This window comes from Schistocerca americana, chromosome 3 (genome assembly GCF_021461395.2).
Source record: "Schistocerca americana isolate TAMUIC-IGC-003095 chromosome 3, iqSchAmer2.1, whole genome shotgun sequence".
NCBI lineage: Eukaryota > Metazoa > Arthropoda > Insecta > Orthoptera > Acrididae > Schistocerca > Schistocerca americana.
The window spans coordinates 773065913-773082468 of record NC_060121.1 but is presented as its reverse complement, the minus strand read 5'-3'; the positions used below and the strand labels follow the sequence as shown (position 1 = coordinate 773082468).

The following is a 16556-nucleotide window of genomic DNA, read 5'->3' as shown; positions in this document are numbered from 1 at the left end:
CGCAATTATATGTGGACGCCCATACCGGTTCTCCCCCACGAGCTTTCAGGCCAAAAAAAAAAAAAAAAAAAAAGATGTAGTGTAGTCAGGTGTTCTTCTTTCAAAGAATTGATTTAAACGTCGATATTACGCAGGGTTTTAACAGGATCAGAACTAGAGCTTATTTATAGTTGCTTAATAGCCACTCGTATTCCAAAGTACTAAAAATACCCCATACCCCTCAGGTCTGTCCCCTCCACACACACACACACACACACACACACACACGAGCGCGCGCGCTTGTCCCATCAATGATGTCGTTACACTTACAAGTCACTAGAGCACGCAACAGAAACACCTGTTCATTGCGTGCCACTCCGCATTTGATTGTGTTCGCTCGTATTCGCGTTGGTGTAAAGGGGGCTTTACAGCTGCCTCTCACTGTATATATTCTTTTGTGGCCTATTACTATCGTTTGTGGGACGTACCCAAATCTCTATTTAGTTCCTCCAACGTATTGTCGGGTGAATCACCGAACTGTGGTGCCCTGTTATTCCCCAAAATCTATGGCCTGTGTCAAGCCCTTTCATGCACGAGAATACTAGAGTAATTTCTGAACACATTCAGTCTTGCGTGGACAAACGCCTTGGTGTTGTTAAGAGTTTCATGAAAACGATCCGCGAATTATCAATCATACCACATATTCGATATATGCTGTCGACTATTCGATTGTTAATACTTGTGGATACCTTGTTCGCGGGAAGTCGTCTGCTATTGAATAGGGTGAGAGTGTGCTGATGTTCTATGTTAATCCCCGAATTGTCAATCATACGACATATTCGATATATGTAGTCGATTATTCGCTCGTTAATACTTGTGAGTTGTGAATTGTGATACGTTGTTCGCAGGAAGTCTTCTGCTATTGAAGTGGGTGAGAGTGCCCTGATGTTATATATTAGTGACGTCTGTTGATTATTGTTGAAATTTGCGCACTTTATTTAGCGTCTGTTGTGAATCGTAACTGAGATGATAATTTCTCACTGCCTTTGATATATCGTACCTTTGCTGGGTGGTTGACAGAAGGGCAGACGTTCATGTTGCTACGTGAAACACGTCAGTTGAATGTGAACAGTTGTCATTCATTGCTACTGATTAAATTTGTTGATACTGAAAAACAGAAATTAATAACGTTATGTAAATGAATAGTTCGTGATCTAAAATGATTCACCTGCATCTATTTTCATCAACAATGAAATAACTTGTTTTTCCATGTCTCAGTAAACTTTATCTACTGAGATGGTATTAGTGATCTCGATAAAGTACTAGTACAGGAGCGAACATTGGGTGGTATTCAACTGTACACCTTCGGGAGTAACAAGATTTTGAGAATCACCCATTTGTTATGCAGAACTGTCGGTATAGATAGCAATTAAGTTGGCCAAGGATCATTTTACAATGATACAGATTTTGTTTATTACAATATTCCGTGAAGACGGCAATTTTAATTTCATAAATGACTAGCTTCCGCTGTTATCATCAAACTCAACTTTACATACTTAGATTCGGTTAAGTTATATCCTCCCAGATGCTGGCCTCCATACCATAGAGAAGTGTGACATTGATGACAATAAGTAGTTATTAATGAAATAAAATTGCATCTTGACAGAATGTAGAAATAAAAAATGATAATGGGCTCTTAATCAGTCTGTACATTTTTGTTTGTATTAAATTGATACACCCTGTGCGGTGAGTTTAATACAAGTAAAGCATGTCACATAAACACATATGTAAATATATACACAAGAATGCATTTGGAAGGATGACAGTTCAAAACCATGTCCGGCCAGCCTGATTTGGGTTTTCCTTGATTTCCCTAAATCGCTTCAGGCAAATGCCAGAATGGTTTCTTTAAAAGGGCACAGCCTGATTTCCTGCCCAATCCTTACGCCATCTGATGGGACCGATGATCTAGCTGTTTGGTCCCCTCCCCCTAATCGACCTACCAACCCAACATATTTATGTAACAGGAAGAGGACAGGTGATCTGCAATAGCCTTGTTGAAAGAACCATCACAGCATTTGCTTCAAGTGATTTATGTAAACCACAAAAAAACCTAAATCACCATAACCAGACAGAGAAGCAGCGTCCTTATATTATGCACTAAAAATCTTGGATGTATAATTTCTTGTAAAAAAAAAACAAAAAAAAAACCTTTTTTGAATTTATATGACAGTATCTGTCACTGTCACTTTTGTATTAATCCCGACTTTGAATACTGTTAATGATCTTGTGTAGTGTGTATTATTAAGAGGCATCAGTATGTTTAGGCTGCCTTTCCAAATAACTGTGTTGTTCTCATTTTCATCTCCTTGTATATTTTTTTTTTGCTAACTACTTCTTGTGGTTACTATTCTCATGACCATTTTCTGCTGTCGGAAAATTGCCTCTCTGTTTTGTAAATTGATCCTCAGAATAGAAACCCATAGCTAAGAACTGTGTGTGGCTGTTACACACAAACACCCTAACAGGTCATAACATGCTGATGAATTCAATTTGGTGGTATCTTGATGTGTTCAATCAATTGTCAGTCACTATTAATCACAAAAAACTTTGTGTTTGCTACACAGCATATAAATATGTTATTTATGTTTAAAATGCTTTAAGCTGACAGTCATGCTATTTGTTTTATTTATGTTCATGTAAGTGCTCAGCCAGTAACATTTCCCTGTGCTGTTATTTTATCTCCTCTGTCATTTTACCTATGTTTTAATCCCAGGTATGGCACCTTTCGCCCTTTCTCATGTGTCTTACAGTATAATACTCTCTCTCTCTCTCTCTCTCTCTCTCTCTCTCTCTCTCTCTCTCTCTATGTTCAGTATTAATTTATTAAATGTTGTCCAACTGTGAACATCCTTGGGGGTTTCATTTCATTTTCAACTAGCAGCTCTGGTTTTTAAATGTTTCTGCCTTCAGTAAAGAGAATTTATTCTCAATCTCTTATATTGTCTGGAAAAATATTGATTTACACCGGTCTGCAAAGCTTAAGAACGAAATTAACTCTCACATGATGTGCCACTGCCAGCTAACTGAAAGAAATACACAATGAGCTATCTACATTGTACTCCACAAGACACCTAACGGTGTGTGGTGGAGGGTACTTCTGGTAACACCAACTGATCCCCTCCTTCCCTGCTCAGCTTGCAAATGGTGCATGGGAAGAATGTTGATGAACATCAGTTTCAGCTCTTATTTCTCGAATTTTCTCATTGTGATTGTTTTGTGAGACATATGTGGGAGGAAGTAATATGTTGTCCTTCTCTCCTCCCTAAAGAACACTCTCGAAATTTCACTAGTAAGCACATCTGTGATGCGTGGCACCTATTGTAATGCCTGCTACTGGAGTTTCTTGAGCATCTCTGTAGCACTCTTACACGGACTAAATGACCTGCTTTTCATTGGATCTTCTCCAACTCTTCTGTCAGTTATACCTGGTAAGGGTCCCAGATTGATGAAACATTACTTGGGAATTGATCGAACAAGTCTCTTGTAAGCCTCTTCCATCATGGATGAGTTAAATTGTCTCCAGATTTTTCCTATGAATCTCAAGCTGGCGTCTGATTTTACTACTCTTTGTTTTGTATGGTCATCCCACTCGAGATCACTTAATGGATAGTTACTCCTAGATATTTTATGGCAGATACGGTTTGCACCAATTTGTCAACAGTAGTGTAGCTGTACAGTAGTGGATTTCTTTTCCCATGTAAGTGCAATATGTTACATTTATTTATGTCTAGGGTCAACTGCCAGAGACTACAGTGTTCATCAGTCCTCTGCGGGTGATACTGCAAATCAGTACTGTCTTCCGGCACTGCTACTTGTAGAAAATTGCATCATCCACAAACAGTCTTAATGAACTTCCAATGCCTTCTACTAGATCATTTATGTACATTGTAAACAGTAATGGTCTTATGACACTTCGTTGAGGTACTCTGGAAATTACTTTTATGTCTGTTGATTTTGTTCCATTAAGAACGACACTTTGAGTTCTGTTTGCATGGAATTATTGACTCAACCCACAAACCTGGTCTGGTACTTGGTAAATAAACAGCAAATGACACATTTATTCAAAGATAACAATTACACTGAAGTCACTGCAATTCACGGTGGTCCCCTGGGTGTTACAAAAGATGGGACATGCTTCTTAATAGCGTGTGTGATCACAACAAATGACAATGCATGCCGTGTAAGGTGCTCCCATATTGGCCACCTGTCTGTAAGGAGTAATTGGCGTAGGATGTTCCATTCCTCCACCAGCACAGTTTACAACTGCTAGATGGCCATTGGTGCATGTGGACATGCTGCAATACATCTCCTCAATGCATCCCACATACGCTCAGTGGGATTTTATCAGGGGAATGAATGGATGGGCCAGTACATTTGCCAAATATCATCTTATTCGAAGAGCTCCTCTACCTGCACTAGTTGATGCAGCTGTGCAGTGTCATCCATAAAAATGAAGTCTGGGCTGAATTCATCCGTGAAAAAAGATGTTCATTGGGAAGGAGTACAATATCACAATATCATTGACTGTCGAGTGTACTATCTTCAAAGATTTGAAGTTCAGTATCTCCATGCAACATTTTCCCTCCTCATATCATATAACATCTGGACCACCAAAACAATCATGTTCAGCATTGTTCCCGGGTGCATTAAGTGTTCTCACATCTTGCCAGATGAGGATACATCCAACATTGATGAACATGATCAAATGAAAGAAATATGACAGACTTCTGAATTTGGCTCCAGTGGCATGTGTAATGCTCCATAGAGAAAGGTGGTCACTGCAGAGAAAGGAGGTTAGTTTTTGATGACTACTACACTATCAGGCGTCAACTGTTGTGGTAGTTCTATTCACAGCAATCAGTTGCAGGTTATAGTTGATCTGTAAGGCAAAGCCCATTGCTGTACTCTGGTTGAGGTCACTCCCCGACAGACTGCAACCATTCCCTGTCACTGTACAGATGTACTAGCCACTTGTCTAGCTGCTGACTTAGGAAAACTAAGCGAGGCGACTATTCATTGAAGTGAGGCTGCCACACATGACTGTGGAAGGTAAGTGCTCCAGATTGACAAACCTGGAAGAAGCACTTAACAGATTGCTCTGGATAGTTCTTTGCCCGTGAAGATGTTGTTATCTTGCCCTCATTGAGTTAAGTTACACCTGGAAGCAATGCCGCAAGTTGTGGTGGGTGCAGTGTGCCGTGATGGTTGAATTTGCTGGCAGGTATACTGCAGATTGCCAGTTCAAAACTGACTACCAGTAATTATTTATTATTTATCATTTACAGAATAGCCTTGAAATATCTTAGGTTTTTAATGTTTGTTTATTCTGGAATATTTGATGTTTATATAAATACGATATATAAAATGCGTAATATTCAAAGATGTGTATATAACTGTGCTCTCTGTTGAGGAATTCGGTTCTGTTCTGGCTGTGCGGTGGTGTTTGTAATAGCTGTGTTTTCAGTGCTAAGTTTTGCATTTCATTGACAATCCTGTTTTCGAATTTGGACTTGTGTATGGTTACAGCATGTCAGTATGCATGTAACACAGTTGTCTCTGTTGAGGACTTAAAGGACCACTTGTGTAAACCCTGTTGTGATCAGTACTGTACCTTTGGTACCGTAGAAACCAAACTGTGCTGTGTTAAGAAGGTTGTGTTTATAACTTATTGGTCTGTCTTCCATAAACTTAAAGAATGGTGAGTCCAGGAAAATTGGCTTGTTGTTTACAATATTTTCTGTGTTCCTTTTGTTTGGTAGGAAAACTTGTGCATGCCTTAGAAACTCTGGAGAAAAAGCTTGAATTAACAGATTCTTATATTACATTTGCTCACTAGTTAGTCTTATGTTCCATGTATAATTAGTATGATTAATTGTAATAATGTGAAATGAACCATTTTGTGTTCTTATGTAAATATGGCTGCAAGCTGAGCATTTATAAGTTCTAGGCAGGCACAACAAAAAGGCTGTTACACACTGAGCTTTTGTCCAAAGCCTTCACCAGAAAGAAAAAGAAAAACACCCACACGTTCACACAAGCAAGCACATCTCATGCACACATGCCCACTCTCTCCGGCCATTACGGCCGGTTGCTGGCTATGACATAGCGGCTGGAGAGAACGTCCTTTCTGAAGAAAGATTTGGCTGAAAGCTCAATTTATAACAGATATGTTGTTGCGCCTCTTACAACACAATGTGTCATCTTAATGTTAAATAGCAATCTATTTGTTTCATAATATAGTTTATATTCCAATCTGGACTTTCTGTAGTTTCAATCCCTCACTCACTCACTCACTCACTCCCTCCCATAATTGCAGATTGCTTGAAAATGGCAATGTAACCAAAATAAGCTTATTGCCTACCTTAACAACTCCTGAATAAAGGTTGAAAAAATTACAGCGTCCGGGTTATAAAATACATAACGTGTCCTTGCAAGAGATCTCCTGTGCTGCAGACATTGAAGAACACAACAACTGTTGTAAGAGTTATGTACATATTCCTTTCCCCCGCTCCCCCTCCCTCCAGTTGAATTTTTCGTAGTTTATGTGTGTTGTATGTACATAATATACACTAAAACACCATTGAATTTCCGATCCATGGCCACATCGACGGAAGTGATCCATAGTGTCACTTCTACCATTGTTGCAGCAGCTGAATTGGCAATCACTCATTCCTCAGGTTGCCTGCAGCGGAAGTCAGTGCCTTGATGGTCACTGGAAATTGCTGTGGCCATTTAAGACCATAGGCAGGCCCTCTAACATCATAAGCACAACCTGTCCATGGAGAACCTCATTGCCTAGGTCCGCTTACTCATCAAACGATGGAAGCAGGAGTGTTGGGAACAATATGTCTCCATCACTGGAACGCGAACCACTCCTTCCTGGGTTTGGACCTAGCTCCATTGACTTTACGGCTATCAGACCCCTGCAGGTGTACCTGGAATTCCCACACATGGAGTTATGTCTTCTGATCCCAACATAATCACAGAGTGTCTTGCCGAGCATTATGCTCGGACCTCTGTGACTGAGAATTACCACCCCGCCTTTCGCATCCTCAAACAGCAGGTAGAACAACGACACCTGTCTTCTGCTCCATGCCCCACTGAGCCATATGATGATCCCTTCAGTGAGTGGGAATTTCTCAGTGCTCTTGCCGACTGTTCTGACACATCCCCTGACTCAGATCGTTTCCATTCTCAAATGATTAAGCATCTCTCAACAAGTAACCATTGCCACCTCCTTGCCGTCTTCAGCCGCATCTGGAGTGATGGCAAATTCCCATTGCAGTGGCAGGAAAGTATCGTCGTTCCTGTGGTAAAGCGTGGTAAGAACCTGCTAGATGTGGATAGCTATCATCCTATCGGCCTCACCAATGTTCTGTGCAAGATATTCAAACGTATGATGAGCCGGCAGTTTTGTTGGCTCCTTGAGTTTCGGGGCTTTCTGGCTCCATTCCAAGGCAGTTTTCAACACCACCACCACCAGCTTGGTCCACCTGGAGTCTGCCATTCAATCAACCTTTTCCTGGTGACAACACGTTATTGTCGTCTTTTTTGACCTGACAAATGCCTACGACACCAATTGACAACACCACATCCTCACTACTCTGCATGAATGGGGGTTGCTCCACACTTTCCAAATTCGTGTTGGTGCTTCCCGCAGTTCACCCCATATCCAAGAGAATGAGGTCTCGCAGGGCTCTGTCCTGAGTGTCCCACTCTTTTTAATTACTATTAATGGTCTCGCACTAGCAGTAGGGTCCTCAGTATCTCCTCCCTTATAAGCCGACAATTTTTGTATTTCCTTCTGTTCCTCTTCTATTGGTGTGCCTGAACACTGTTTTCAGGGAGCCATACAGAAGGTGCAGTCGTGGGCCCATACTCACAGAGTAGTGGTTCTGCCTGCTTTTATTTCTTCGTTTGTTGCCCTCTGTGTCAAAGTACTGCATTGCTACACTGGCTGAAAAATGTGTTGTCGATTCTGACACTGACTACTGTAAATCATGTAGCCAACAGGTGCACAGTTACATTTCACAGTACTTTAATTTTACTGCTTACAACCTCCTAATAATATACAGGTATATATGTATGGCCAGTACACTATTGTGTAAACTTTCGATAAGCCTCATTAATAGTTAGCTAGCAAACCATCCACATACTGCTACAATAGTTTACAGTTGAACATCTGTGAGCAGTAAAAGCTAACAACAAAGTTCAAAGTTCTTGAAGAATAATCAGGTACGTATGGAGCAGACACTGTCATTGTTTTTACGCATGGCCTAGTGGTGTATCACTTATTTCACTGTTAAGTTGATCATTGTTGTCATTCTAAGCAACACAGGTTCCTCATCTGAGACTCGGCCGTGGACGGACTGTCTTGTGACCAAAAGTCGGGCCCTTATATATCATCACAATAATATGTACTGAAACTACAAAGTGTTTAAAGTTAAATTTATGGAAATTGCAATTAAAAATTAGCCCATTAAATTAACTGAATACATCGAAAAATCGGTTCTTGTTAACAGTTTCTTCCACTACAAGAGTTAGGCCGAATTATCTGTTTAAATAGTGAAATTAACAAATATAGTTATGCAAACAATACTTTGGACAAAACTGTTAATTATTTTGGAACTAATGTGTTTTTGAAGAGAGCTAAATAGATACTTTAAGATTACTAGTATTTTGTCTTCCAAATGTTTATAATTAGTACAGAATTTATATTTGTTTATACGTCAACAATAGAATTTAAGTTACAAAACAATTACTGATTTCACCCCATAATGAAAGATACTAACAGGAATAGTCAAAATAAATTAGAAAATCAATTACATACATAAAACTAAGCACAAAATTAGATCTGGTGTTATATTCTTTAAAACTAAGGGCCAACATTTCTCTTTTATGTAAATGCAGATAATATTCATGTATGTTAATGGTAAATAGTTAAAAGTAACAAAATGAATTTAAGGAGGCAGATGGCAAAACAAGAGGGGAATTAAAATTATTCCAGCTTGCTTCGTCACAACGGCTTCCAGGTTTGGCCACCAATGCTTGTGTTATGTAGTTCTGTTGTCATATTACTGTCCACCCCCAACCAGAACTTTACCTAAATGACCAACTACTTGATGTAGTGGAGACTTAACACTTTTTGGGACTAGTCTTTGACACCCACTTAACTGGACTTCTGCATCTCCGTCAGATTACGGAAAAGTGCTGGTGGCTTCTTAATATTATTCGATGCCTGAGCCACACCGACTGGGATGCTGATTGCCCTACACTGCTACAGCTGTACAAAGCCCTCGTGCAGTCCCGTTTTGACTATGGGAGCCTGGTGTATGGTTCAGCATCGCCCTCCACGCTGCAGCTGTTAGGCCCTATCCACCACTGTGGAGTTCGGCTTGCGACGGGAGCTTTCCGAACAAGCGCAATGAACAGCCTCCTCTTGGAAGCTGGTGTTCCTCCATTGTGGCTACGGGACAAACTACTGCTTGCAAATCACACTGCCCACATTCACAGTCTGCTTCACTACCCCAGTTACTGTGTCATTTTTCCTCACTTCTTACTGAACTTGACACTTTCCCTCTCCCACCTTTCCTGCAGGCCCTCCGCTGACAAATATTCTCTATTCTCGGCGAGTTTCAGGGCTCAGAAATAGTCTACCCTGATGGATCAATGGTTGACGATCTTGTGGGCTTCGCATATGCTCACATTGGACATACTGAACAGTGCTCTTTGCCGGCTAGCTGCAGTGTTTTCACTGCAGAGTTGATAGCCATCTATCGTGCGCTCGAGCTTATCTGCTCCTGCACTAGGAAGTCCTTTATCATCTGTAGTGACTCCCTAGATAGCCTACGAGCTCTCGACCAGTGCTTCCCTCATCGTCCTTTGATACTGACTGTCTCAGAGTCTCTTTGTGCCCTCGACAACAGTGGACATTCAGTGACCCTAATTTGGGCCCCAGGACGTGTTGGGATCCCAAGCAATGAACTCTGTGTTTGCCTGGCCAAACAGGTTACCGGTAAACCAACTCTGGAGATAGGCCTGCTGGAGACTGATCTTGGATTGGTCTTCTCCCACAAAGTTTTCACGATCAGGGATACTGAATGGCACACCTTCAGTACACCAAATAAACTACGTGTTATTAAGGATACAACACATGCATGGTGGTCATCCATGCAAGCCACTCGCAGGGACTCCATTGTCCTTTGTCGGCTCCGCATCGGCCATACTTGGCTAACGATCACCACCTCTGTCGCGAGGACCCACCTCGGTATTGCTGTGGCTCTCATATCACTGTTGTCCACATCTTGTTGGATCTGTTGTAGCCACTCTGCAGTGGCCTTTTAACCTTCCCAGCACCTTGCCTCCAGTGTTGGGTGACAATGCCTCAATGGCAGGTAGTGTTTAACATTTTATTTGTAAGGAGGATTTTTATCACAGGGAGCCTGGCCTTCTCTCCCAGGCCCACACCCTCCCTCCATTTTAACTCTTCCTCACTCTTTCTTTGCTGTTTGTTTGCCTTGGTGTTCTTCTTGTCCCTATGTGTGTTCATCTCACCTTCTCTTTTAGGCTGGAGATTTTAGTGTGTTGCAGAGTGGGTGGCTCATTCTTTTTTATTCTTGTAATCAGCCAGCCTCAGCCATCTGCTATATTATTTTAATACCTTCCACTACTTTTCCTTTTAGTGTATGTTTTCCCCTTTTGGTTAGCTTCTTTCATTTTTGCTCTCCATGTGGTTCCCCATTAGTTTTCTGCTCTTTTCCTTTCCCTGACTCCTTGTGGGAACTGTTTTAACTTGAGCCCTGTTTGCATGAGGAAAAAGGGACTAATGGCCTTGTAGTTTGGTCCCTTTATACCCCAAACAAACCAATCGACCAACTCATTGGAACTAGTCTGTTATGCAACCAACATTTTCTGTATTTACCATACACTTTCCGTTTTATAACAATAACTGTGTTGAATATGAAAAAGAGTGCTAAAAAGTCGTGTACAAAATACGTTGGGCTATGCTACAGATCAGTCTGTTTCCACAACCTTTATTTCACATTCACATGTATTGGATTCACCAACTAACAACCAAACTGTCGTCCTCCACCTAATGTAGACAGTGGTAATGAAGCATTCTAAACTAGTCAGTGGGTTATGTTACAGAACAATCGTGCACAACAACTAGATTTGAACGGGGACACACTATCCCACTCTATGTACTCTGTAATAGGCCTTATTTAAAAAGTAGTCATTCCTCCACCTAATCTAGACAGTGGTAATGTAGCAGTCTAAACTAGTCAGTGGGTTATGTTACAGATCAGTCTTGCACAACTAGATTGAAGGGGGACACACTATCCCACACTATGTACTCTGTAATTAGCCTTATTTTAAAAGTAGTCGTTTACAAAATTTGCTAGGTCCTGCGAATTTTGCATTAATCTATGTCCATCTTTTATTTTTATGTTATCCTTGTTTTTTTCTTAGCTACTGCTGTTGATGTGGCCAATTTTATAAATGTATCCCCAAAAATTAATGTGAAGAATGTAGAAAATATTGCATCATCTGTTTTTTCTTAATATGCTTCACCCTAAGTTTAGTTTGCCACTGCATTTGGGGGAAAGAAGTGTATTTCTATTTTTAGAGACAATCTTTATTAGGGATGCAGTTTTGTAGCCAGTCATGACTAATATTCAGGTGAAATGCTCCCGTGACACTTAGTCATAGAAACAGCCTATGCTTTAGGACACTTATTGCACAGACATCATTGTGAAAACATGATGTAAATTATAATTTTAACAGAAACTTTCATAGTTACTTTCTATTGGAAAAACTTTTGAAAAATGTAGGGAATACTTCTAGGGGAAAAAAATTATTCATATTACATTTGATATGAGAAAATACTGACAATAGTATGACCCGAAACTTTTATATTCCCAAACTTGCATTTTCATTCATTAATGTTGTTTATTCTAGTCAAATACAGCATAGGTAATTTTCCCACCACTTTTCATTTGTGAATGAAATGAGACGTTTAGGGTAGTTGTGATATGATGATGATGATAAATCCATGCTGCTGTTTCGCACACACTGCTATAAGTGCAGCTTCAAAGAAAAATAATAGTTAATATTTATTTCTTCAAGTCACAGTCAAGATTTTTTGTTGTCCTGGTCACTAATTTATAATACGAGGTTAGTCAAAAAGGGCTTTCCAACTGTGGAATGATACAGAATTGTTTTGAGATTACTTACAGAATCAGTAGGCATGTCATTTTCTATCAGACAACCTTAAGTTTAATTCATTATTGCATCAGTACCCAATTCCACCACCAGGACTGCCAGCATAGTGCACAGTTGAAATTTTAATTCCGCAGATCAGTGAAGATGCCTGAGATGGGATAGTTTACTACCAGAAAGATTGTGCATCACCTCATTTTCTCATGGAAATTCGATTTCCTTGACAATTGCTTCCCAAGTCAGTGAACTGGCTGTGGAGGGCAAATTGCATGGCCACCTTGCTCCCCAGACGTGGCACCATTGGATTTCTTTCTCTGAGGTTTCATTAAGGACCTTGTGTATGTTCCTCCCTGACAAACAATTTACCCAATCTGAAAAATCGAATTTACACTTCCATTGCACAAGTTATGCCCAATTTGCTGCAACGAGTGTGGGAAGAAAACGGCACCTATTTCTACTCGGCTGTGCGGCCCTATTTTGCTAATGCGCCACTCCGAGTGACCTACACATAACACCTAGGTTGGCCAGTGGCCCCCTTCTGCCTGTGACTTGCGCCGTGAAAACAGCTGTGTGCCCTCTCCGGCAGTTCTATGCCCCCGTGGCCTCTATTTGCCTTCGCAACTGCTGTGGGATGTTTGCCGCATCACAAATGGTAGTCACATTTAACCAAAATGACACTTGAGACTTGTATGTGAAACTTGAGGTTGTTTGCTACAAAATGATACATCTAACAATTCTGTAAGTTATCTCAGTAAATTTCCATGTCATTCTAAAGTTGTAAAGTCCTTTTTGATTCAATCTGCACATGGCTGTATGAGTCAGAATTTTTATAAGCAGTAGAGTTGATTTTTGTTTAATGCTTCTACTAATAATGACAATAGTTCATATAATGTAATACTGTATCTCGTAGTCAATGTGCCGCACTACTGTTGAGTGATCTGCTGTAGGATGACTGAGAGATACGATGTGAGACAGAACGATGAATCATACGGGGATGTGCAGAGATACACAGGCAAGTTTGTCATTGACTTTATACATGCAAAGGCTACACAGTGCCACTACTGATCCAGGAGACAGTGGCGCAGCATGTGTATGTTTGTCAGTGCAAATGCCAGCACTGGAATCTGCTGCTACACCACCAGGCTGCTCTGTCCTTGCAGACATAATGACCCCTGTCCTCAGCTGGTGGCATGGCCAGCAGGGTGTGTCAACCAAGCTGGAAGTCCGCTCTTGCCCTCTGAAGTGCAGCTGGCTATTCCCTCAAGCACTGCTCTCTTGGTCACCATGTAGAGGGCAAAGGAAAACAAACCAGAAGCTGTCATTGTAGTAGAGCCACAGCAGCTCCAGTCACTCACCCAGGGCAGCTCAGTTGGTGATTGAGTACAGCCTTGTACCCGGGAGGCTGCAGGATCACACCCATCCTTGCAGACAGCAGCTTGCAGTCTGTCAGAATATGTAACACAGAGAGCAGAGACAGGCCTCTCCCTGCTCTCTGCAACTGTGCAGTGCCAAATTTCAGACCCACCTTGCCACGGCTGGCTGCTGAAATTCATCACCAGTTGGTCGTCATGGCTGGCCTACAGCTGAAACAATCATTATTCTCTCTGGTTCGAGACTCATACAGAATGTGGCAACATGACTGCTTGCCTTGAATCTCTGGGTTCCCTTATTTATACTCCTGTTCCTATGCCTCTGACTTAGTCCCTCTAGAAGAGACGAGTGGAGTGTTCCTTAATAATTATAACATCAGCTTTTTCTGACTCACTTTGGCCCCCACATAACAGGTTGCTACGTTCTATTGTAATTGCAACATACACTTTTTTCGTAATGTGTTAGTGCCCCGTGCTGCACCTGATTACTCCGCACCCATCTCCTCACTTGTTTATAGTGCCTGCCAGGTCGTTCTTCCTGACCTATGAGTGATGTCGTAAACCTGCCTCACGGAACCATTTGCTTAATGTCAAAATCACCAGCGCTTACTATCCAATGTGCCCATCAGTCCCTTCACTTCTACCTTCTGGTCATAGCTGTGCAAAATTTTCAAGAATTCTCCAAATCTATGTATATACTTGTTTGTGACGCAGCAGTAATTTAGGAAAACTATGCAAAACTGAATGGTTAGAAAGGTTTTTGAAGTTTGGTCCTCCCCCATGTGAAAGCCCTGTCAGGATTAGTTAACACCGGAAATACCATACCAATAGACCAATGACTTCATTAACGTGGCAGAGAGATGACTCTTAGAAACAATGAATGGTTGAGTTACTAACAATACAAAAATATTAGGAAAATAAAATCTGACAAACTAATGAGACTTACATGGGAATATGGACTTTTGGGTAGGGTATTTTCTTGTTATTAATGCTGTTAAACATATTAAAAACTAGAAAATATCGGACTGCAGTGGGAAAATAGGGATTCTCAATCAGTGACATAAATGTAAATATGGAATGGGCAATGTACATATAAAAAAACATAGAAACATTTGTTGACAACCCATCACCTTTCAACCTAATTTGGACCTGAAGCTACACTGCAGTTCAGTTTCTCACAGGACAGGAGGGGGGGGGGGGGGGGGGGGGGTTAATCACCACTGCATAAACAATTACTGTAAAGGACTCGATCATGGCATGTATTTTCGAAGAGTTTGTTTCACAATATATCTAGTGGTCTACGGAGTATATTTTTCTTCTAAGAAGTCAGATGCCGCCCCACTAAATCTATCTCATAGCTGTGAGAGGGTTGTTGTTTTTCAGAGTCACTGATTTTTCCAGTAATTTTTAGGTAGTAATACCATCCGTTTGAGTTGCCCCTGAAGAATGTGATGGAGAGTTCATATTGTCGTAATTAATGACAAAAAAAACCCTGCACAAGCCCTGTCCGCTGTGGTATTGGATCACATAAGGCAGAACTGCATCTGCTACTATATTCACAATCTCAAACAATAGAAACTCACAAGTAGGAATATCAACAATGTAAGGAAAGACAGATTGCTACTTACCATAAAGAAGACGCATTAAGTTGCATACAGGCCTCGAGATACTGGAGTTGGTGGTTGTGTAAGCTTTATATAAGTGTTTGTCTACAACTTAACATGTCTTCTTTATGGTAAGTAGAATCTGTGTTTTCCTACTTTGTTGATATTCACAATCTCAAAATTCATATACCTACAAGAAAGAAAACTGCAGACTCAAGGCCAATTAGACCTTCAACATTTCATCCCTGTGTGCTTCGCTCTACCTCCTCAGGAGAGGACTCCAGCTCAGGAAAGTGTAATGATGCTCAACAGAGAAATTTCCCATGACATACCCACACTACTCGTCCTTCCCGGAGCAGACATATTACAACTTATTGCCCAGCTTACAGTTCCTCTATTGCTGCTCGGCAACTGCAGTGCACACCATCCAATTTGGGGATCTCCCAGTGCCTGTGCAATGGGCACATTCCGATCAGATATTCTGGAGCAGCTTAACATTGTTTCCCTTAACACAGGCAGTGCACCGTTCCCCACCATCTAGAATGGTCCATTGTCTCAAACACACACTCAAGCGGCCATTTCCTGTGCATACTTCACTTGCTGAACCTTGTACAATCCATGCGTAAGATGACTTGGCAATTTTCTAGAGCTGCAGGAAACTCTACTTCTTATTGGCAACCTTTGACAAATAATTCTACTGCAGTGAGCACCAGAAAGAGTACTGTATGGACATCATCCTCTCCCTGAATGTACCATACCCCGAATGTCTTCTCTCGTGCAATAAACTCCAGTCCTCTAGTGGACTGAGGAATGCAAAGAAGCAGTTCACATGCTGAGAGATGCTCTATGTGTCCTTAAATACCACCACATAGTGGAGAACTCTCCGATTAAAACAGATGTGTGTAAAGAGCTGTTGAATTATCAGAGCTCGCAAAAAAGCTTCTTGGACCTGTTAACTCTCTCAATTATTTTGCACCCTCTTCCATCATTTAGGATAAACATCTTCATGTTGCTGGCAGAAAGATCTGTCTTTTAATACCTAGTCTGACCATTGCAAATAATATTGTAGTGGATCCCATTGACATCTCCAGTATCTTGGACTGGCACTTTGCAGAGATCTTGATCTTGGTTCCCATTACCATTCCGCCTTCCTATTTCGGAAGTGAGTGTCTCATTTTCATGAAGGCTACAATACTGTTTTTACTGTGAAGAAGCTGAAGCACGCCCTTCCATTACTACATTTCTCTGTTCTGGGACTGGATGACATTTACATTTAGATATTGCAGCACCTTTCTCATAATGACAAGTATTTTCTCCTCTA

The 16556-nt window shown here is 41.0% G+C and overlaps 1 protein-coding gene across 5 annotated transcripts in view; it reads left to right on the top strand.

Annotated features, from left to right (window-relative positions):
• The first annotated feature begins 717 nt into the window (after window positions 1–717).
• LOC124606788 overlaps window positions 718–16556 on the top strand; it is a 93594-nt gene continuing 77755 nt past the window's right edge. The window contains exon 1 of one of the 5 annotated variants that reach the window (XM_047138855.1): window positions 718–762. Coding sequence is in view for 1 of the 5 variants with exons in the window: in XM_047138852.1 (XP_046994808.1) it covers window positions 5559–5740 (182 nt within the window). In the remaining 4 variants the exon portion in view is untranslated. The other 4 variants (XM_047138853.1, XM_047138854.1, XM_047138856.1 and 1 more) reach the window with 4 other exon arrangements.